This window comes from Papaver somniferum, chromosome 10 (assembly GCF_003573695.1).
Source record: "Papaver somniferum cultivar HN1 chromosome 10, ASM357369v1, whole genome shotgun sequence".
Taxonomy (NCBI): domain Eukaryota; kingdom Viridiplantae; phylum Streptophyta; class Magnoliopsida; order Ranunculales; family Papaveraceae; genus Papaver; species Papaver somniferum.
Window position 1 is genome coordinate 71,729,102 of NC_039367.1, and position 23,153 is coordinate 71,752,254.

The 23,153-nt window shown below is 37.4% G+C and overlaps 1 protein-coding gene and 1 long non-coding RNA gene across 3 annotated transcripts; both read left to right on the plus strand.

Moving 5' to 3' along the window:
- The first annotated feature begins 5,005 nt into the window (after window positions 1-5,005).
- LOC113319092 lies at window positions 5,006-7,620 on the plus strand. Of its 2 annotated transcripts, none has more exons than XR_003345077.1 (8): window positions 5,006-5,322; window positions 5,575-5,628; window positions 5,871-5,946; window positions 6,228-6,385; window positions 6,477-6,553; window positions 6,638-7,005; window positions 7,134-7,238; window positions 7,323-7,620. It is a non-coding gene; the product is annotated as an uncharacterized LOC113319092 (long non-coding RNA). The 2 variants fall into 2 exon arrangements; XR_003345078.1 differs by having other exon boundaries at window positions 5,871-5,916.
- Window positions 7,621-17,169: 9,549 nt separating this feature from the next.
- LOC113318319 (probable pectinesterase/pectinesterase inhibitor 21) lies at window positions 17,170-19,475 on the plus strand. Its single transcript, XM_026566463.1, has 2 exons — window positions 17,170-18,355; window positions 18,454-19,475. Exons 1-2 carry the CDS (start codon window positions 17,335-17,337, stop codon window positions 19,179-19,181), a joined length of 1,749 nt encoding a protein of 582 aa, XP_026422248.1. The 5' UTR covers window positions 17,170-17,334; the 3' UTR covers window positions 19,182-19,475.
- The last annotated feature ends 3,678 nt before the right edge of the window (window positions 19,476-23,153 follow it).

The following is a 23,153-nucleotide window of genomic DNA, read 5'->3' on the forward strand; positions in this document are numbered from 1 at the left end:
TGGTGAAGTTATCTCAGACAAAAAATTAGTTGTCATTACCCTCAAAGCCTTAAATTTTGATTACATACCCTTTGCCACTGCTATGATACACCGTAATCCACCCATTACTAGTATTGAATTGCACAACAATTTGCTTAGTGAGGAAGCAGTGGTGAGTGAAAGAGCAGCTACTCTCAAAGATGAAACTGATGCCAAAGCATTCATGGCAAATGCTGGTAGAACTGCTTACAGAGGTTCTCATTATAACTCTAGAGGCTCATTTAAAGGAAGAGGTTATGGAGGTGGTGGTCGTTTTCCAAACCCTGCTATATTTCACAGATTCAATCCTGGCAGAGGCTACAATCCACCTATGAAGCAACAACAATGTCAACTCTGTCTTGGAGAAGATCATTTGACACCAAATTGCACACAAAGACTCAACTTTTCCTACAAGGGCAGAGCACCTCCAGCCAATCTCAGTGCTATGCTAGCAGCTGCAGATATTTTTGACACTGAAGAATGGATTGCTGACAGTGGAGCCAACAATCACATCACTCCAACGGATACAAACCTGCATGAAATCACTTCTTATGATGGCAGTGAACAAATTCAAAATGCAAGTGGAGAAGGTATGCCTATAACTCATAAGGGACACTCTAGTAAGCTCATTTATGATCATTCTTTTCATCTTCATAATGTCCTTGTTGTTCCTCAAGCCTCCCACAATTTACTGTCCATTCATAAGTTTACCTCTGACAATAATTGCTCCTTAACTCTTGATTCTCACGGCTTCTATGTGAAGGATCTGAGCTCTGGGAAGACTATTTTCCAAGGACCACATAGAAATGACCTCTATCCAATATCCTTCAACAAAGCTTCTTTTTCTCTCTCCTCCACAACCAGTGACAGTGCTCTTCTTCATAGATTTGGACATCCAAGTTTTCAAACACTTCAGAAGCTTTGTACTTTACTGCATTTATCTAATGTTTCAAATAAATCCTTTTCCTGCTTAGATTGCAAACTCTGTAGAAGTCAAAAACTTCCATTTCAACTTTCTACTGCTATTGCATCTAAACCTTTAGAATTACTACATATGGACCTTTGGGGCCCTTGTCAAGTTGCTTCTGTTTCAGGCAATCTTTACTATGCCAATATTATTGATGAATATTCTAAATATTGTTAGGTTATTCCTTTGTCAGCTAAATCTGAGTTTAAGCATCTCTTTACTTCGTTTGTGCATAGAATTGAAAATCTTCTCTCATTTTCAATAAAAACTATAAGAACTGATAATGGTGGAGAATTCTTAAATAAGTTCTTAGCTATTTTTTGTGAAAACAAGGGTATTACTCATGAACTGTCATGCCCCCATACACCTGAGCAAAATAGAGTGGCAGAAGTCAAGCATAAACATTTGTTAGGCATCACTAGGACTTTGTTGTCTCAATCTGGTCTTCCACATGAGTATTGGGTTGATGCATTACAAACTGCAAATTACTTGATCAATAGACTTACTACTAGGTCTATCAATTACTCATCCCCCTTTCAAAAACTCTTTCAGAAAGTACAAGATTACAACTTTCTCAAAGTTTTTGGTTGTGCATGTTATCCGTGGCTTAAACTGTACACCACAAACAAACTAGAGCCCAGAAGCAAGGAATGCATCTTTCTTGGCTACAGCCTTTAACATAAAGGTTACAGATGCCTAGACCCTCACTCTGGAACTGTTTACATATCCAGGCATGTATCATCCAATGAAGATTCTTATCCTTACAAAGTTCTTTCCTCTACATTTTCCACTCATGCTACTCCTACTGCTCCTCGTGCCACTCTCACTCCTACTGCTCCTCTCATTCCACCTCTAAATTCATCTTCATCTCTCACAGTAAATGATCATGCAATGACTACTAGGGGTAAACATGGCATAAGAGTAAGAAAATCATATTTTGCTACCTTGTATCCCTTGGATGTGGCTCTTCTTAGTACAGTCAATACAGTTCCAACCTGCATAAGTGCTGCTCACAAAGAAGAAGTTTGGAGAGGAGCATCAGCAAGAGAGTACAAGGCCTTAAATGATGCTGGCACATGGTCACTTATAGATCCAACTGGAATTGAAAATGTAGTAGGCTGTAAGTGGGTTTTTAGGATCAAGTACAAGGCAGATGGTACTATTGACACCCATAAAGCTAGACTAGTTGCCAAAGGGTATCACCAGCAACCATGCATTGATTTTTAAGAAACATTTAGTCCTGTGGCTAAACCAACCACCATAAGAGTTATTCTGTCCATGACAATGCAATACAATTGGAAAATCCACCAGCTGGATGTCAGCAATGCATTATTGCATGGAGATCTAAAGGAAGTGGTGTACATGACTCAACCCCCAGGCTTTGTTGATGAATCTAAGCCTCATCATGTCTGTCTTCTTCACAAGGCTATTTATGGACTCAAACAGGCACCTAGAGCGTGGTATGCTAAATTGAGTGCTGCACTTTTATCTATGAAGTTTGTCAATTCAGTATCTGATTCAAGTCTCTTTGTTCATCAAGATGGTCCACATATCTCAGTAGCATTGGTTTATGTAGATGACATTCTTCTCACAGGAAGCTCTCCAACTTTCTTACAACACGTGATTGCTGATCTACATCTCCAATTTCCCATCAAGGACTTAGGTGACTTACATTATTTCTTGGGCCTTGAAGTACAGAGAAATGCCACCTCATTGTTTCTTTCTCAGACCAAGTATGCAGTGGACCTATTAACTAAGCATCATATGGAAGGCTGCAAGCCTTGTCAAACTCCATTTGCAGCTTCTGAGAAACTCAGCAAGGATGAAGGTGATCTACTTCCAAACCCAACAGAATATAGATCATTGGTGGGAGCTCTTCACTACCTGACTTGGACCAGACCTGAAATATCTTATGCAGTCAATGTAGTCTGCCAGCACATGCAAACTCCACGGACACCTCATCTGCTAGCTGCAAAAAGAATTCTACGCGACATCAAAGGCACCATCAGCTATGGTTTACACTTCACTCAAGGTGATAACTTCTTATTAGGCTTTTCAGATGCAGACTGGGCAGGCTGCAAGGATGATAGACGCTCTACTGGTGGGTACTACATCTTTCTAGGTTCTAATATCATCTCCTGGTCCTCCAAAAAGCAAGCAACAGTGGCACGCTCTAGTACTAAAGCAGAATACAGAACTCTGGCCAACAGTGCTGCAGAGCTGGCTTGGTTGTGTTTACTTCTACAAGACTTGCACTTCAAAATTTCCGGTATCCCTAAACTTGGATGTGACAATATCAACTCCATCAGTTTTGCTTCTAATCCTGTCATGCACTATCGCATGAAACATGTTCATCTAGACTTCCACTTTGTCAGAGAACTTGTACAATCCAAGGCCTTGGACATATTCTATGTGCATACCCTTGATCAGTTAACAGACATCTTCACCAAGGCCTTGCATGGACCCAGATTTCAGATGATACGTGCCAAGCTCAGTGTGCTATCTCCACCCATGAGCTTGAGGGGGGTATTAGCACAACTAACACAGTAGTGCAGGAAATGACAGAAGCGCAAGATATGACAGCAGTGGTGCAGGATAAATCCTTGTAGCAGTGCAAAATAACTCTCAATGCTCTCACGTGCTGCTCACATGATCTGCCAGCTATTCTATCTCTACACGTGTATTTTGAGAATTAGTCAATTGTTAAAATCTATCTGAAATAATTATTGGTTGTAATATTTTCTCTATCTTCTGTAATGAAGTTCAAGCTTCCCTGTAATTCAAATGAGAGATTGATAACCATTAGTGCCGTGTCATTAGAGTTTGGGGATTATCTGAGTTGTATCTTGAGCTAAAATTCAGCTGAAAACTTGTTGTCGTTGTGACTAATTCTGATGATTGTTCGCAATGGGATTTCAAGAGATAAGAGACTGAGCAGGACATATGACTTCAGAAACAAATAACTTGGCAGAAAGGAATTAAGCAGCGAGAAAGTGGCCAGTTTCCCTTGGTTTTAGGCAACTACGATCCATGGCTCTGTGAGCAGTGAATATTGTGTGTTTGGTGGTGGATGGGACTTACTTTAGGAGTTGAGATAAACAAGGAAACAGTTGCGACAAGTCAGGGAAAGAAGTGTACAGAGTTTGAGAAGTATTCGACAAGTTTCTGACAGTAAAAACAGCCAACACGGGATCAAAAATTATAAAAAGGAGAGGAGGAAAGTCACAGATATCAATCTTACACCCGCCGCTCGCAACTGCTTCCACCTCCACAGAGAGGAGCTTTGCTCCTCTCAAAACCCTCCATCCAGTTCATCATCTCTTGCATCACCAAATGCATAATCATCTCCATCCACCTGCATCTGCACCAGTATATCTTCACCAGCATATCCAATCCACCACCAGTTCACAGTACTACCAACTCAGCAGCTGCCATTGCTCCGCCGCCCATCAACATCAGCATCCCCAGTCCACTTCTCATCCCCAGTCACCATACAACCATCCCCAGCTGCTCGAGGAAGTTTACTGCCATACCACTAGCAGCAAGCCTTGGTTTCTGACATTGCCGCAAACAAGGAGTACCAGCACAACAAGCAAGCAGACATCTCCCAGGAACCATCAAGCACAACACCAACAACCTGGTTTGATGAATTGAATTTGAATTTGAGTTGTTTAATTGCTTGATGTCTTTGCTTCTTTATTAGGCCTACCGAGCGAAGCGAGGGAGGACTCCATAAATGGTGACTTTGTGTCAATGTGGCACGTGACTTTTTTTTCCAATTTGAAGAAAAAGATTGGATTTTGGTGTCCCAAACAGCGGTCCCCAAACAGATTTCAATCAACAATGAAAGGACTAAAGTAGCCCTCCCTGTTTTTAATCACCTCTGAAATTGGTGTAAATAAAACAAAAACTGAAGGGTAACGACGTAAATTTGGCAGTCTGAAAAAAGGACACGGAGGTTGGAAATATGTTAATTGTTGAGGGTGTTTTGGTAGAGGTTAGAGGGTCGAACATGACGACCTCCAAATTTTCATTTTTTTTCCTTCTTTTTTTCCCTTTCTTTCTTCTTCTTCTTCCTCTCGATTTCTTCTGAGAACAACGATCTTTATCAACCAGAGATGAATTAGAGGCTTCGAGATTGAAATAAGAGGAGATCGATCCTGCATTAAGTAACGGTAGCGGTGTTGTTCTCAATAGCTGTATCTGACTCAAGGAAACAAGATAATTCAGAGAGAAGGAAATCGACATTGGGGGAAATTAAAATTATTGCACCCATCCTAATTTTAATATCAAATTCAATATGGGTTTCAACTTCAATTGTTATTATTACATCTTGGGTGAGTTTCAGATTTTGTATGATTTTGATAGTTTTAGTTGAATTCTGGATATGAGTTGAAAATTTCAGTTGGAACTTAAAATATCAAATCCTCTAATTTTCAGTTAGGGGTTAACTGTTCAATTTGTTTTATACTCCTAAAACTATTTGTTGAAATGCCTGATAGAACAGAATGTACAATTTTGCTTTGGTTCTCAAACAAGCCATGCGTTTATATAAAAACTAATGTCTGGCCTTGAGTTGTGTATCATAGGTATTGAACCAAGAGTCTATGGTAATGGAGTTTACACAGGGTTGAGGAGTTCAGGTGAGGGTTACATTACATTATTGAATTTTTTCAATGATGGTTGCAAATTATTATTGATAAAAATAAAGTGAAATGGGCTTTTTCTGCATACAAATTTGGTTGTTGTTCTATCCATTTTCTTTTAAGAAGTAGTGGGAAATTTTGCATTAAGTATTGGAATTTCAGACATGGGATTCCGATTAAGTTTCTTCATTTGTGTTACTTTCCAATCAGTTTCTTACCGTCTCAACATGACTGACTAGGAAATTGGCGAGATCATGTCGAGATGGAAAAGCACTTGCATGTCAGGTGACAATTACAAAACTCTGACCATGGCAGGTAAATTGTGAGTTCTAGAGATGCACATGCACACAATACAATGCATATAGGCTTTTGAGTTTGCGGGTATGAAAGATAAGATTTTTTTTTTGTTCAATACTATGAAGAATTTTTATAAATAGTGAAAGAGAATTACAGAAAAATGAGATGCATGTATGAAGAATGAGATGCCTGGATGAAAAAATTTGTCAGTTATTGCGAGGACCAAGCGGGAGAAGTATATATTGCGTCCCTATCTGTTTCTCTCGTGTCTAATGTAACTTTTTGGGGTCAAATTGCAGCTGTGGTGAGGACGAGCGTCCATTAAATGAGTTACTCATCTTGCAGCTCGGATCCGAGCACCCTAACCGCCGTTACAACATTTCTTTATGTAAGATTTTTGGTAGTCATTGGAACCATGAGAAAAGAAAGGTTTCCACAAGGAGCAGAGACTGAATTGGTATGCTATGCTGTTAATGAAACTAGATTTATTCAACTTTTCTTTTGAATTCTCCGGAAAACTAACAACACTTATCATTTACCTCTTGGAGGGTCTATGTGAATAAAGAAGAGCAACATAAGAGAGCTAGTGAAACAGAACCAAAGCAAGCTGTGTTGCGCAACTCAGGTTCGTTCTCTTGATTATTTAACATTACATAAAACTGATTTTGCAACCTTTCCTAAATATTCTTCACATGCTGTACACGCAAAGAAACGGAAAACAAGTGATTCTAAGCCATGCGAAGTGGAATCCGAACAAGAAGAACACTCGCTTTCATTGTCGCAGAATTCATCTCCTTCCCAATCTGACCAAGAGCAGACACCGATTAAAGCAACACCTCGTCCATTATTTTTGTTGAAGCAACGTTTTCAGAATCCAAATGTAAACAATGTCGTAGAGACTCAACCCGATCAGATTAGTAGCACTCGAAGTAGCCCACAAGATTTTCATTTTGTGTCTGGAGAAAATCCTAGACACCCCCAAAGCAGGAACAGTTTCTACATATGAACGTAGGCTGGCCAGAAGGACAATTTTCCATGGATCGCAAACCAATTGAAGCTATGCCAGTGCATTCCTTGGTAAAACTTCATTTTTTCGTACATTTATCAAGTTCGCTTTATTATCGCTTTAGTCTTTTTTAATTGAACCATCCTTTATTTGTGTGTGTAAACTTTAGTGAACCACCCACATCTGTTTAATGTTATAGGTTGGAGCTGATGTTTGAGGTAATGTGGATGGAGCATTCGATTCAGGATTCCTAATGACTGCAAATGTTAATGGCAAGATCCTTAGAGGAATCTTATTTGCTCCTGTAAGTATTATCAATAATTCAAAGGTTTCCTTGCGTAATGTATTAAAAACATTAATTAACTATTGTGGCGTATTTTTTTTTTAGAGAAACGGGTTTGTACCAAGCGAGTGCCGTTCTTCCTCCAAGTTCACCAGCTTTAGGTAATTTAGTTTTGCGTCAATTTTTCCGGTCGGCCGTCCCACCGTGGCAGCGGTCATCTAGTAATATTATTGTCATGAACTCCAGTAGCTAAGCATCTTCATTAGGGACGATTTCGATGTCCGAACATGATTCATAATTGATATTTAAAGTGTCTGTTTTCTTGTAAATCATCTTGTTATTGTTCATTCTTTACCATGCTAATATTGTTTATGTGAATTATCTATGAATCGTTTAAGTCGCGAATTGGATGGTTAATTTATAATTCTCATGCTAATTCGAGAACTCTTCGACCCGTAAATTGGATGGTTAATTTATAATTCTCATGCTAATTCGAGAACTCTTCGACCCGTAATTGTCTAGATGTTCCGAATACAAGTAGTAATATGTGGGTATTGATGATGGGACTTTGTTAAGTATCCATGTGTAAAAATTGACACTAGTAGATGAGTCGAGCCTATGTATTTGTCACTAGGAATAGCCTATCTCATAGAACTTAATGCATTTGTTTAAGTCACACCTAGAGAGCGTACTTCTAAGAAACTTGGCAAGTAGAATCCGGTAGTCGAGCATTTCCGTGCCCGGTGAATTAAGAGATTGCAGAGTATTTGAGCTTACTAAATATTTTAGGGTTATTAGTAATGAGTACTTTGCAGAAACATAGCTATATTGATAAGATTCTTGTTTTGTGACCGAGAAAGAGTCCTTGATCATATTCTCATCCTCATATTTGCATTAATATTCAGAAATTGAATTGACAACTTTAGCTCAACTCTCTCTTAGGAACGAACCTGCTTGTTCGTATATTACTAGTTAGTTTAAAGAGAAGTAAGGAATTTATTTTTTGCGAGTTCGACACCTCGTCATTAACCTATAATGGTTTTAGGAAAAACCTAGATTAAAGGAGAATCGACTCTAGTCGCAACTAGTATCACACAAGAGGTGTGGGGATTAGGTTTAGTTGTTATAGTTCTCCCTTATATAGTCTTCACATCAAGGTTTGATAACTTTGGAACAAAGTAACCAATATTCGCCGTTAGATGAAATCCTGATTTAAGATTCAAGCTAATATCTCTCCACCGTTAGATGGTCTTAGCTTGTTACACACATATGAAATATACCTTCATTTAGATATGTTGTAACCGTACCTAAACGTGTATATTGAGTTGGCTCAATAACAGTTAACCGCAGTTAGCCATATGAACACTTTTGTATTAAACATGTTCATCTTAACACTTCTAAACCAAATGATAACCAAATAAACCTAATTGTGTTACTGAAAAAGCGGGGGTCTAACAACCACACCCAATATTTCGTTTAGGTAATCTGTATGGGCTAACTCCAATGTATTTCAAAGAGAATCAACAAGACAGTCAGACCCAATCAAGAAAAATACATCCTAGAGTTATATCTCAATTTCTCAAATCAATCTGCAATCGAACAGGTAGGAATCTGTGAGCCGGATCAGTAAGAAAAATAACTTTGGTACCAAAGACCAATGTTCAAGTGTCAATCAATTTATATCAACAACCAAATATTGGATTATCTAATTGATTGAACTACGTACAACCTGTGACATTTCAATTATATAAAAAATATACTGCGGAAAAGAAATAACACAGACACTACAAAATTTTGTTAACGAGGAAACCGCAAATGCAGAAAAACCCCGAGACCTAATCCAGATTTGAACATCACACTGTATTAAGCCGCTACAGACACTAGCCTACTCCAAGTTAACTTCAGACTGGATTGTAGTTGAAACCTGATCAATCTCACTCTGATCAAGGTACAGTCGCGTTCCTTACGCCTCTGAATCCCAACAGGTTTTCACACACTTGATTCCTCTAGATGATCTCACTTACAACTAAGAGTTTTTACGATCCAAATTCGAAGATTTGATAAACCAATTTGTCTCACACAGAAAAGTCTATTAAATAGATAAATCTGTCTCCCACAGAAATATCACAAGTTTTGTTCCGTCTTTTGATAAATCAAGGTGAACAGGAACCAATTGATACACCTGACTTATATTCCCGAAGAACAACCTAGTAATATCAATCACCTCACAATAATCTTAATGGTATGGTAGCGAAACAAGATATTGTGGAATCACAAACGATTAGACGAAGATATTTGTGACTATTTTTTATTTTTCCTATCGGAGATTAAATCTCGAGCAAATCTTAGAGAAGATAGTACTCAATACGATACAATACAGCAAGATCAGAACACACAACTACAGAGAAAATAGTTGGGTCTGGCTTCACAATCCCAATGAAGTCTTCATTAACCTACAGGGTTTTGGAAAAAACCTAAGGTTAAAGGAGAATCGACTCTAATCGCAACTAGTATCACACATGAGGTGTGGGGATTAGGTTTTCTAGTTGCTAGAGTTCTCCCTTTTATAGTCTTCAAATCAGGGTTTGCAATCAATGTTACCTTGGTAACAAAGCATGCAATATTCACCGTTAGATGAAAACCTGATTAGACTCAAGCTAATATCATTCAACCGTTAGATCGAACTTAGCTTGTTACACACAAATGAAAAGTGACTTCATTTAGATATGAGTAACCGTACCTAAACGTGCACACCTTGTTGTCTCTACAATAGTTAACCGAAGTTAGCCATATAAACACTTTCATATCAACCTTATTCATCTTAACCATAACTTGTCCAAATGAAACTAGTTCTAGAGTTGTTCAATTGTTTATATTCTCATAGAAGTATACAAGACACAATTGAAGCAAAATCGATTTTGATTCACTCGAATCAATTCATGAACATTATAGCCACGGTTTGCAAAAGATTTCATTCCTTAATATTTAAATGTATTAGTTCATGAACAAATCGATTTTAGAACATAACCTACTCAAGTATGCAAACGGGTACGTACACCTAAGTGGCCGGACTTAGTTTGGGTTCTCCATTATGCGAACGGGTACGCATACCTCCAAACTCAGTTGAGTTTCTGGACATGAACTTTACGCCAGTACGCATACGGGTATGCATACTAAGTTCCCGAATTTCAACCTATCAAACCAGTACGCATACGGGTATGCATACTATGGTTGCCGGACTTGGAATAACTTGCAACAGTTAGCATAGAAGTACGCATACTGTGTTATATCCAATCATGGTTAATTGTTCTAAACTCCCATTTCAATCATTGGAACATTCTTAGAAGACGACAATAGTTATCTCATACAAACTATTAGCTTCAAAGCAATTTTCAAGTGATCGAATGATCAATACGAAATATTCCGAGTCTACATCAAATGATTGTCTCACATAAACCATGTAAGATGTTACCAGGCAATGTTCACATGATCATCTTTTGACTTTCGTCAAGGATATAAGATGTACTTGGTTAAAGAGAAAGCTTACCAACACATATTTCGAGAAATATGTAAGCGAGTTAAACTCAGCTCGAAATATCAAATGTGTATAATCGAAGTCTATATAGCTATACAACTTTTGTCTCAAATAGGAGATAGAGTAGATAAACTTTTGAGTGATAGATGAGTTCAAGTCTCTACATACCTTTTGTTGATGAAGTTCCACAAGCTCCCCTTAGTAGTTCTTCGTCTTCAATCGATGAATGTCGTGAAGTCTAATGCTCAACTACACTTACTATCATAATCCGAGACTTAGTTATAAGTAGACTAGAAATCAAGACTTATAGTTTTGGCAACTAAACTTGACAAACAAGCTTGAGATAGCAACGCTTGCGAGTTTGACCAAGCAGTGCTCTAACAGTTACTCATAGAGTTGTTCAATTTTTTATATTCTCATAGAAGTATACAAGACACAATCGAAGCAAAATCGGATTGATTCAAAAGAATCAAATCATGAAAACTTTAGCCACGGTTTGCAAAGATTGCATTTCTTAATATATAAATTATGTGTTCATGAGTATGAAATCATACTTAACCGATTTTAGAACTTAACCGCATAAGTTTGCAAACGGGTACGCAAACTTAAGTTCCAGACTTTATCTTTTCCGACAGTTCGCAAATGGGTACGCATACTGTCGTTCCAGACCGAAGTCAGGTGAAACAGTTTGCAAACGGGTACGCAAGCTTAGTTACCGTACTTTCACAGTTAAATCCCTTCGCATACGGGTATGCATACTTGGTTCCTAGACCTGAATCATTCTGACAATAGTTTGCATACGGGTATGCATACTTGGTTCCCAGACCTGAATCGGTAATTATTCTAAACTCCCATTTCAATCATTGAAACATTCTTAGAAGACGACAATAGTTGTCTCACACAAACTATTAGCTTATAAGCAATTTTCAAGTGATCGAATGATTAATACGAAACATTCCGAGTCTACATCAAATGATTGTCTCACACAAATCATGTAAGATGTTACAAGGCGATTTTCACATGATCATCTTTTGACTTTCGTCTAGAATAATGATGAACGTAGTTAAAGAAAAAATCTTTTCAACACATATTTCGAGAAAGATATAAGCGAGTTAAACTCAACTCAAAATATCAAATGTGTATAATGTAAAGTCTATATATCTATACGACTTATTCTTAATAGGAGATAGAATAGAATAGAATTCTGAGTGGTAGGTGAGTTCAAGTATCCACATACCTTTTGTTGATGAAGTTCCTCCAAGCTCCCCTTAATATATCTTCGTCTTTAATCGATGAATGCCGTGAAGTCTAAATCTCAACTAAAGATTCTATCCTAATCCGAGACATAGCTATAAGTAGACTAGAAATCAAGACTTATAGTTTTGACAACTAAACTTGACAAACAAGCTTGAGATAGCAACGCTTGCGAGTTCGACCGAGCAGTGCTCTAACAAGAATCATAGCAACTATTAGTATGGCTTAGACACTCTAAACATGTAAATTAAGCACCTATCAGTACTGGGTATGTGTACCTACCCTGTGTCCAGAATTTCAGAAAGTTCTGAAAACTCTCTTTAATATCATTGCCAATCTCTATAGATAATAAATATCATTGCTTGGGCAATTTCCAAATGATCAACTTCAAACAAAGATAGTTTATGAACAATATGTTGTTCTTAACCAATCTTGTTAAGGATCTATGAATATAGATTGCTTGAATCATATTTTGAGGTATTTATGACATGCTTGACTCGAAATTTCTTCTTTCCAATATTAAATCTACTAAAATCATACAACATAGTCTCATAAGATAGAATGATAAATATTATGAGTAAACATGATGGTTCAGTCTTAACATACCTCTTTGTCGATAAAGTTCTCCAAATGTCTTAGGTTGATCTTGAGTCTTCAATCTTTGAGGGTTATGTAGTGATGTCTAATACTCAACTATCATATTCTAATCCTAGTCCGAGACTTGACTTTAGCAAACTAGAAATTAAGATATATTTTTTTGCATCTAACATTGATAACAAGCTTGAGATATCAATGTTGTAACTGTATGTAGCATTATAAAACCAATACATACACGTCGTTGATGATCAGGAGCTCTGTATCAAAGGATTAACATTTGGTATGAGTACTACATACCTACTACTGAAATTAGCATCATGGCGGTGGTCAAACTAAATTAGCATCATGGCTGCAATTTAGTAGGTTTGAGCTTCAATCAAGTCATGCACCTTTATTTTGAACATTTCTTTGGGCTACTAAGTTTATTTTGGAGAGTGCATAATAAAATAATATTGAATGCTAATGGAGTAAATTCTAATGATCATTATCCATTGATTGTACTTAATGGTCGAAACTCCTTTTAGAATCAGCTAGGTGGCTGTATAGGAGAAAAAGATTAATAAAATTTCTTAAAACTCAAAATCAGCTACGATGTAATGTGTTTATCATTTTTGAAGAACAAGATTCATAATCGGTTCGGTAGATCTAGTATTACTTTCTTCATTTTGAAGTACAAAATTTAAAATCGGTCGAGCCAAATCGAGTTAGACGATTTTGATTATGTCAATCGCAACATAGGACGATTACTACCCCGCGAGACTCCCTCCATAGTGACAATCAAAATGCACAGAACAAAAGGCAATTAAGTTATGTCGAGGCAATTTAAATTTTGTATAATTAAATGGGTTGAAGGGTAATTTTAAAACACAAAGGATAACTTATTTATTTCAATGTCTCAAAGAAATCCTTATCCGACTGCATGGGCCCTAAAAAAACCATGCAACCCCCAAATATTTGAAGTTTTCAATCGTTTGTTCATTTTACTCTTGATTTAGGATCGTGTCAATTGTATCCTAGTCTATTATCTAAACAAACTCCACCTGATTTTTACATTTAGGTATTATAATGGACCTAAGTACCATAGGAAGGAAGACTGCAATGAATTATGTTGGAGATGCATCATTATCTGTTCAGGATGGTACGATAACCTAATACTAAAAAATATTAAATTAGCTTTTAAATCCAAAACTATAAATAACTCAACACTTAAAAAAAAATAGGCAGAAAACATCCCATCTGAAACCTCAAGTCTACGCGGATGTCGTTGTAATATAGTGGTAAAGTCACTGGGTGATGATACCGGTGGCTAGAGTTCGAAACTCGTCAGCATCATATTGGTCCGTCTCTGTCACGAAACAATCCAATCGAAACTTGAAGTTCGTCCGGGGAAAAAATTCCAAGCGTCAGCCTTGAAGTTACTCATGTTCTTGGGGTTTTTATTTTGTTTTGGGTGGAAAAAGGTTGATCCCAATTTTCCATAATTCGATCAACAAAACGGGTATAAAATCTCAACCTAAGTTATTTAGTTACGCGAAATAACAAGGATAACTTGGGCATTTATGAAAATATCTGGATAAGAGAAATCATCTTTTACTTCACATATAGTGGCCATTTTTCGTTTTATTCAGAGACCCAATTTTTTTCACCACAACCTCAAATTAGCCTTTATCCGAAAGTAGCTAAGTGGGTAATTTCTAACGATATAGCAGTTTTGATCCATTATTGCAAACACAATCATTATGAAGGTTAATGCTTTGGTGGCATCTTATAACAGTTACAACCACCGTTATTTCACTAAAAAGAATTTGATCAACTAAAAACTATTTTAGACAAATATTCTTAACTATTATTTGAGTGAAAAATTACACGAAGGGATTCACTCCACATTCTTATTAAGCATGCAAATGACAAACTTTTAAGAAGAAAAAAACCATATGAATCTTTTTTTATTTCCTTACTTTTTCTCGAGTGAGGGACAAGGTAGGGACCTTAAAGATACTTGGTACCAAAATATGACTCGGCGGGTATTGAGTATCCAGTTTTTTAGTTAGTGTAATATGTATTGGGTACTCCATATCCGCCTGATCATCTCTACCATAATATTTGTATATTGCAACTCTTATTTTATACGGATATGAGGTAAGATAACTGTGTGTGCACTTTAAATATTATGATTGTTAACTACAAAATTGAATGTATAACCAAAAATGAGATATAAAAAAGATAGCGCTAAAAATACTAATATAGATGGTGGTTTTTCGATTAACGACAAAAGAATCGTTCTTGAGGTCCTATGGGGAAACTCGAGTCAATTAGGCCATCTCTATTTCACTGAGGCTAAGCATTTTTTAGATGAGAGAGACGCTAATTGAGATTCACCGTCTCTAATATATTTTTGATGGATGTTGAACTATCTGGAATTAAGGTGAAGTCTCCTGGATTTTGTCTTCAGAATTCTTGCAACAGTCTGCAAGTCGGCGAAGAAGGTAGGAGATCCTTCTTTTGGTATCATTTCCAGATTTACTATATCTTGGGTGTTTCGCATGGAGGTTATTGTTTGAATAACTTGTCTCCTGCCTGATAACAACCATGCTTGAACCTAAAACCTTAACTGAGTGATTAACCTCCCACCGTGATCAACAAACTATATATACCTAAGAAAATTGGGTGAAGGGATAAAGGTGAGTTTTTAGGGTTTTGAGATGAGTTGTGGAAGGTTGAGCACGAACAAACTTAACTTAAACCAAGCTTATGGTCGTTCAAAGACTGCTTCATCCACAGGATGAAGGAATCGGGGTTGGTCTCGGGAAGGGAAGCAGAAAGAAGAGAGAGATCAAAGTAATTATTTTGATGTAAAAGAATGCTCCATGAGATGTGTTCAACAGGGTCGATTGATAACGTATTTATATCTGAACTCTGATCTCAAATAGGTGGGATAAGGATGAGGGCTCTATAAGCTTCTCTTTCTTGGTCGGAGAAATAACTAAGGATAAGTTGAGTTCATCACTTGATTCATGTAACCTCTCGACCAACTAGTCTCTTTGGCGGTGATAAATATAACTGGGTATTCTGCACATGTATCCTAAAATACCAAACAAAAAAAAACTTAAAAGTTATACCCTCATGTGTGTATGTTAGTCAGCCTTCGTGTAGGATTTGTTGCCATGATAACAATATTCGTCGTGTTGCCATGATAACAATATTCGTCATAGTTGATGTTGACTAAGGTGGAGGAATATTATCTAATTTGTACATCAGGACTAGTCTGAGTCATGTGAGACGCGAAATAAGTCGAGCTCGAGCATCAACCTTGTGTAATTGATCATTGCTTTATAGAGGCCGAGTTCTCTTTTGTGTCCCTTGATCAGTGGCACAAATCTCTAAAGGTTTTGTTTATAATTCATCTTCATTTGTTGTTTACATTAAGTAAGAGGAAGGATTCATGGACACTCTTAGATGGACATTATCATACATGATTTGTGTCATTTTCTCTGCAAAACCCAAACGACAGCGCATTTAGCTCTAATATTTTGATGATACGTTCCTCTTATAAAACTCTACATTCCTACCAAAAACGAGCACAATTCGAGATATCAAACCTCACCATCTACTGATCTTAATTTCAACCGTTAATTTTTAACGACTGATATTCGAAGGGGTAGATTGTGCTTTTATACGTCTTGAATTGTGCTCATTCTTGGAAGGAATGTAAAGTCTTATAGGAGAAATGTATCATCTAAATATTAGATTCAAATTCATTGTCGTTTGGGTTTTGCAGAAAAAATGGTGCAAAATCATGTATGATAGTGTCAATCTAAGAGTGTCTACGGATCCTCCTCTGTAATGAGCTCATGTTACTTGATGTCACCATTTCCGTCATAGGAATCTTCCATGAAAGCTATGTAATCACAAGCCTCAAGTGGAGTTTTCTCAAAGGGGTGACTTTAGCAGTCGAGTCGATGTAAATTTACATAGATAAAGTTCTGCAAGTACATGAAACCTGGGCCTACTCGCGAACCGCAAAGAGATTTTGGCAAATGCTGGTAGCATCACCTAAAAATAGTTTACTCGTACAGATCCTTGTTGATTAACTGATGGGATGCCTACCCATTTTTGATTCGTAGCTCTTCATCATTGATTATTAAGTAATGAAGTTGCAGATCACTCGCATCACGGTATATTCGTTAATGCAAAAGTCAAGTATCTGGTCAGTACTTGACCACTCTTCAAATTTGCAACGTGTTTTAAGATGGATCTAAGAAGCCCAACAAAAAACTCATGGTCTATAACTTTGTTAAACCTTAACTGGACTTAATGAGCTACATGAACGTGGGGGATCTCAGTCCCAAAATAGTTCAACAGAACAGAAACAGTTAAAAACTGGTGGTAAGGACTTCATATGACTTTCCAAAGAACATTAACTAACTACTTACTATTTTGTCTTGGCTCTCCTCTGTCTTAGGATTCATGTCTGATAACAAACATAACTGTAATCCTCACTACCTATCTTTAGGTTCACATCCATGCCTTATAAATCAACTCATCAATTCATCCTACCAAAGTACAGGCAGTTCCTGTCTACTATCATTTCAATTTCTTCTTCTTCTTTATTTTTTTTTTTCAAGTAGCAGCTCTTTTTTGCCTTGGTTGGGAATTTTCCGAAAGCTCGATAAGCATCGTTGAATCCCGATATATCCCATCCGTAGGGCATTACATAGAGCTGCTCAAATAATGGGAGACTTTAACAAAAAGAAAGCCGCTATAATTAGCGCATCTTCGCTACTACTTGTTGCTATGGTTGTTGCGGTGACCGTTAGCGTTACCCATCATTATTCGGCCGATGACGACAATAAAGATGCTGGTCATACAATCTCTCAATCACAAAAAGCAATAGAAGCTATTTGTCAGCCAACACAATTCAAGAAGAATTGCGTTGACAGTCTCTCTTCTGCAGCAGGAAACACCACTGACCCTAAAGAACTTGTCAAGATTGCATTCAAAGTTGCGGTTCAGAAGATTACTGATGCTATTAACAAATCTGCAACTTTGCATGAAATTGAAAAAGATCCAAGAAATAAAGAAGCTCTCGAGACTTGTAAGGAGGTTATGGATTATGCCATTGATGACCTTAACCACTCTTTCGATAAGATGAGTGAGTTTGATGTCAGTAAAGTTGATGAAATGCTTGCCGATCTCAAAACCTGGTTAAGTGGAGCAGTTACTTATCAAGAGACATGTTTAGATGCGTTCCAAAACACAACTGGTAATGCAGGAGAGAACATGAGAAAAGCTTTGAACAGTTCAGCTGAGCTGACAAGAAACTCACTAGCCATTGTCTCTGAGATTTCTACTGTTCTTACGTCTCTACAAATCCCACTCTTTAGCCGTCGTTTACTTTCTGACGAATCCGCACTACCATACCCAACAGAGGATGGTTTCCCCACATGGGTTGCCGCAGGTAAACGCCGTTTATTATCATCTTCTGCTGCTGATATCAAGCCTAACGCAGTTGTGGCCAAGGACGGGTCTGGACAGTTTACCACCATTAACGCAGCACTCCGCACTTACCCTAAGACAAAGAACAACGCGACTTTCATCGTGTACATTAAACAGGGTACCTACAATGAACACATTTTGATCAACAAGAGCATGCCCAATGTTATGTTGATCGGAGATGGACCTACAAAGACTAAGATCACTGGTAACAAGAACTTTGTTGATGGTGTCGGTACCTTCAAGACCGCAACAGTTGGTATGTGTTTCTCAGCTTACTCTGCTTATACCATGTAATCTTCTGATGCATTTTCTTGATAGTTCTAATTCTTGTCAATTTTATGTGATTGAAAACAGCTGCTGTTGGACCCGGGTTCATTGCCAAGGACATTGGATTTGAGAACAGTGCTGGTGCAATCAAGCATCAAGCAGTTGCATTGAGGGTGCAATCAGACATGTCAATCTTCTACAACTGCCAGATGGACGGATACCAAGACACACTTTACGCACACACCCACCGTCAGTTCTACCGTGACTGTACCATCTCTGGTACAATCGATTTCATCTTCGGTGACGCTGCTTCGGTTTTCCAAAACTGTAAAATCATCATAAGAAAGCCACTCGACAACCAACAATGTATTGTAACAGCTCAAGGCCGAAAAGATTTAAGACAAAACACTGCAATTGTTCTTCAAGGATGTACCATCAGTGCCGACCCATTGTACTACCCAGTAAGAGACACCATTAAATCTTACCTTGGTAGACCATGGAAGGAATACTCAAGAACCATCATCATGCAGACAAGCATCGACGACTGCATCGCAGAAGAAGGATGGTTGCCATGGATGGGTGATTTTGGTTTGAACACTCTTTTCTACGCCGAGTTCCAAAATGTTGGACCTGGAGCTTTGAACACAAGAAGAGTAAGATGGCCTGGTATCAAAACCAACACATTGTCAGAGAAGACATTCTTAGATTTCACTCCTGGTAATTTCCTCGGTGGAGAGGGTGGTGATTCATGGATTACCAAATCTGGTGTTCCATACACACCAGGTATGTTGGCCTCGCCACCACCAGCTCACTAAACAACCAAAAAGATCAACGTTTGCTAACTGCACCAGCAAAATACAAAACCAAAGACTATTTCTGAATTGAGAAGAAGAAGAAGAAGATAAGATAATAAAAGTTTTTTCTGTTCATTGATGTATGTACTATTGGGAAGTTTAATTTATTAATCCTTTACTTAAAATTTTGTATTATAATTTTCTCCATTTTTCTTTCTGTTTTTTCCTGAACTGATCAACGGGCATATTACGGATAGTCCTGATCTGTCTAGTGAAATTATACAACGAAAATCTTTTGTTGTTTCTCTTGCTGAACTGATACTGTTGCTGTTTCGATGTGCAGCATTATAAACTGAAAATTACAAATAAAACTTGCATTGTATTATTGCATAAATATGTATTACCTCATAGGCCAAATTTGAGAATCTACTGCTTTGTCATGGTGCACGCCACTTGCTGTTCTTCTAAAGCGGGTTATGCACTTTGCACGGACAAAAAGCACTGCAATTTGTGTGTATGCCTGAACGAGCTAATGCCCCATAGACCTCACAATTCAAAAAATATGAATCTGACATGCAACCTTATGATCTGGAGTCAGACGTGCTACCATTGTGCCACAGATCCTGATTTGAATGTCTATCCAGGTAAAATAATCACATAGCATCCTTGCCATTTCATAAGGCCTAAGGTTGTGCTACATAAAGAAGAACACGGAAGTGATTTACATATGTGCATATACTTATGTAGTTCCAGATCCCTGGCTTCAAGTCTCTCATGAATAAGACTCTGTCTATAGTTCCAGCCACTTTACTTGTTTTTTTAGTTTGCTAAAAAGTTCATCTTTATTTTGTTGTAGTTGTTAGACTTTTAGCAACTACAAACACTTAAATTAATAAATAATGGATAAATCTTAATTCACCGTAAGTAGAATTTTGTACGATCAGCTTTCTTAGTTAATACTAGCAGTAGCAGTGCATGCAACATTTGTACAAATCAACACATTTCTCGATCTAAACTTATTTTATTATGCTAGGATCATGAGGGAGCCAAAGACTCTTTAATACGACTTAGACTGTGGGGTAGGACTATTGTGTTGCATAGTAATGTTAGATTCTACAAACTGAAAAAACTTCATCTCCAACATGATGTCCTCAGTTTTTTTTTTTTTAATGAATAAACCAGGGAATTACCCCTTAGAAACTGTACCACTAACATTGTTTCTTTCCTGCCTGATGAAGTTAATCAGAAGAGCAGTGATAGAGTTGCAATCCCACTCTCTAAAATAAGATGCACCCATACAGTACTTTGCAAGCTTACAGGCCATAGGATTTGCAGAACTAGGAACAAGACTTAAGCTTTTTACGCCCAACATGCAAAGCTTAAAATTGGGAGAATTGCTTATATACAATCTGTTCCTCTCGTCTTTCATTTCCAAAACATGTTCTCGGACTGCTTCTAACACTTTCACTTTGTCACTTTCAAATTGTACATGTGGAAAGTTCATCTGATGTGATCATTGGATTGTGAAGGAAGCTGCCTGATGTTCTATGCTCCTTTCCGTAGAAGCAACTGCTAGGAAACTCCTCGCTCCAAGGAAACCTCCTACATGGTCACAAGAAATAAGAGTTACAGCTGCTTTTTTCTTGCATACAGAAAATAAAACAACAATGTTCACTTTGACTTGAAAGCTAGTTATTATTACATTATTACTTGACTTAACTATGTCAATCTTATCTTTTCCCTCTTTGTTATTTAACATGTTTCTATTGGAAGTTATCATTGATACAATTGTCTGCCCAGTCCTAGTGACTGAGAGCTTTTTGTTTTTGAAAACCCAATCACATCTAGCTTTCCATATACCACATAAGAAAGTTGCCATTATCTCAGGCCAATCATGCACATGATATTCATATGTCTTCTCTATGGAACCAGTCTACTAACCAAGTATGAAATTCTAGATGATTATTCCTAACCATCAAAGTTTCCAGACCTATGTAAAGCAAGACATAAATTGTAAATTCACAAAACATGATGTCCTCAGTTAAAAATTCATTTTCCATTTAATGATGTGAGACTTGCCTTTTGACAACTTTTATAACAACTTCGGAAAAAGTGCTTAATTTTTCTTTAACTGTAGCACAAGAAGTTGTGTATACTAAACTATTTCCAACCGAGTTTTGCTTTACTACTGTATCATGTCCATCAGAACCAAGAGATTAAGATAACAACTTTCCATATAGGGCCAAAATAGCCCCTGGACCCGATGGATTCACGGGCATGTTTTACCAATCTTGTTGGGATGTTGTTGGTGATGGTGTCACTCAAATGGTTAAGTAATTTTTTTGAGACAGAACATATTTTAACTTAGTTTAATATCACAGACAATTGCCTAATTCCTAAGATTCCTATGGCTGAGTCTGCGGATCAGTTTAGGCATATTGGGTTCTGTAATTTATCATAGAAAGTGGTATCTAAAACTTTAGCAAACAAAATGTAGCCAATGATGGAAAACGTGATATTGCCCAATCAAAACGCTTTTGTTCCTAAGATAAAAATAACAGATAGTGCTCATGAGATCATTCGCACCATAAAAAATTGGGATGATTGTTGTTTGGTATTCAGGTTTAGACCAACACTAGGCTTTGGTCTAACATTTGTACAACGTTAGGCTTTGGTACCTGGACTAGACGTTGACTGTAATTGACTAGGTTAAGTGTAATTTTAATCTAATAATATCAATATTTTTATGTTAATTTTTCCTGACCGTTGATCTTACCTATACGTAGACGGACTAAAAAAAATTATCCTTATAATTCCGAAATCCCTTTTTCCGTTTCATCTTCTTCCTTTCCTCCGAGAACCCCCACCGAAAAACCTTCCCAGAACCCCATCTTGGTCGCTGTCATCATCTTCATTCTAATCTCAGTAATGCTACCACCACTGAGTGGCTCTCAATCCCTGGTATTCAGTCAAGTTGATTCATGGTAACAACACATGCAATCTTTAATCTCTATCAGCTGCAACGTCCCAATGATTTAACGACCCCCAATTCCATACCATTCTTGCTGTAAAATCAAATTGAATGTAAACCCAACTTACTCATCTTTCCAGAATCCACACTAAACCACAAATCGAACCCACTGGTTTCTGCAGATGGAGGTGGGAGAGAAGAGGAAATTGTCAAACCCAAAGGCCGGAGCAAACAATCATTGTACGAATACTAACCAAACAATATAAACCTTGATTTTGGATATACGGATGAAGACAAGTCTGACATGAATCTTCTTGGTGGAGAATGATTCAAGACTAAACAAAACTAAGGTTGTTTTGGATCAGAAATGTTAAATCCAAAGGCCGGAGTAAACAATCATTGTACCATCTTCCCAATGGAGATTATTGTAAATGTCGACCATGTATGCCGGAGTTCGGAGAGACGCGTCTTTCGTCAAAGGACTCTCATAGCTTAGGGATTGAATCTGTAACATTTCCTCTTTTACGGTATTTTGTATCTTAGAAAATACCTTAGTCACATAAATGCGGAAGTGACTGGAAAAATAGAGGATTCATTAACCTTTTTTTTTTGTAATTTCTATGTAAATTATCTCTCAACTATTTGAGAAAGGTTTCGAAGAAATTTTCGTCCAAACTGGATATAACACCAGTATTGCAAGATATGCAAAGTCGTTTTGGGTGAAATCTGAAGTGTTTGTTTGGTTAGTATTGTTTACTCCGGCCGTTGGAGTACAATGATTGTTTACTCTGTTGAGATCGGGTTTTTTTGTAACTTCTATGTAAATTATCTCTCAATCCTTCGTTTTCTCCATGTATTCATCATGGCTTAGGGATTGAATCTGTAACATTTCTTTTACGGTATTAGTATTTAGTACTGGTAGTATAGTTGGATATAAGTCCCACTTCGGGGTAAAAGTGTAAATTCAATGTAATTTATTCTATAAATGAATTAAATTCTGGTCAATGACGGAGCAGCTACAG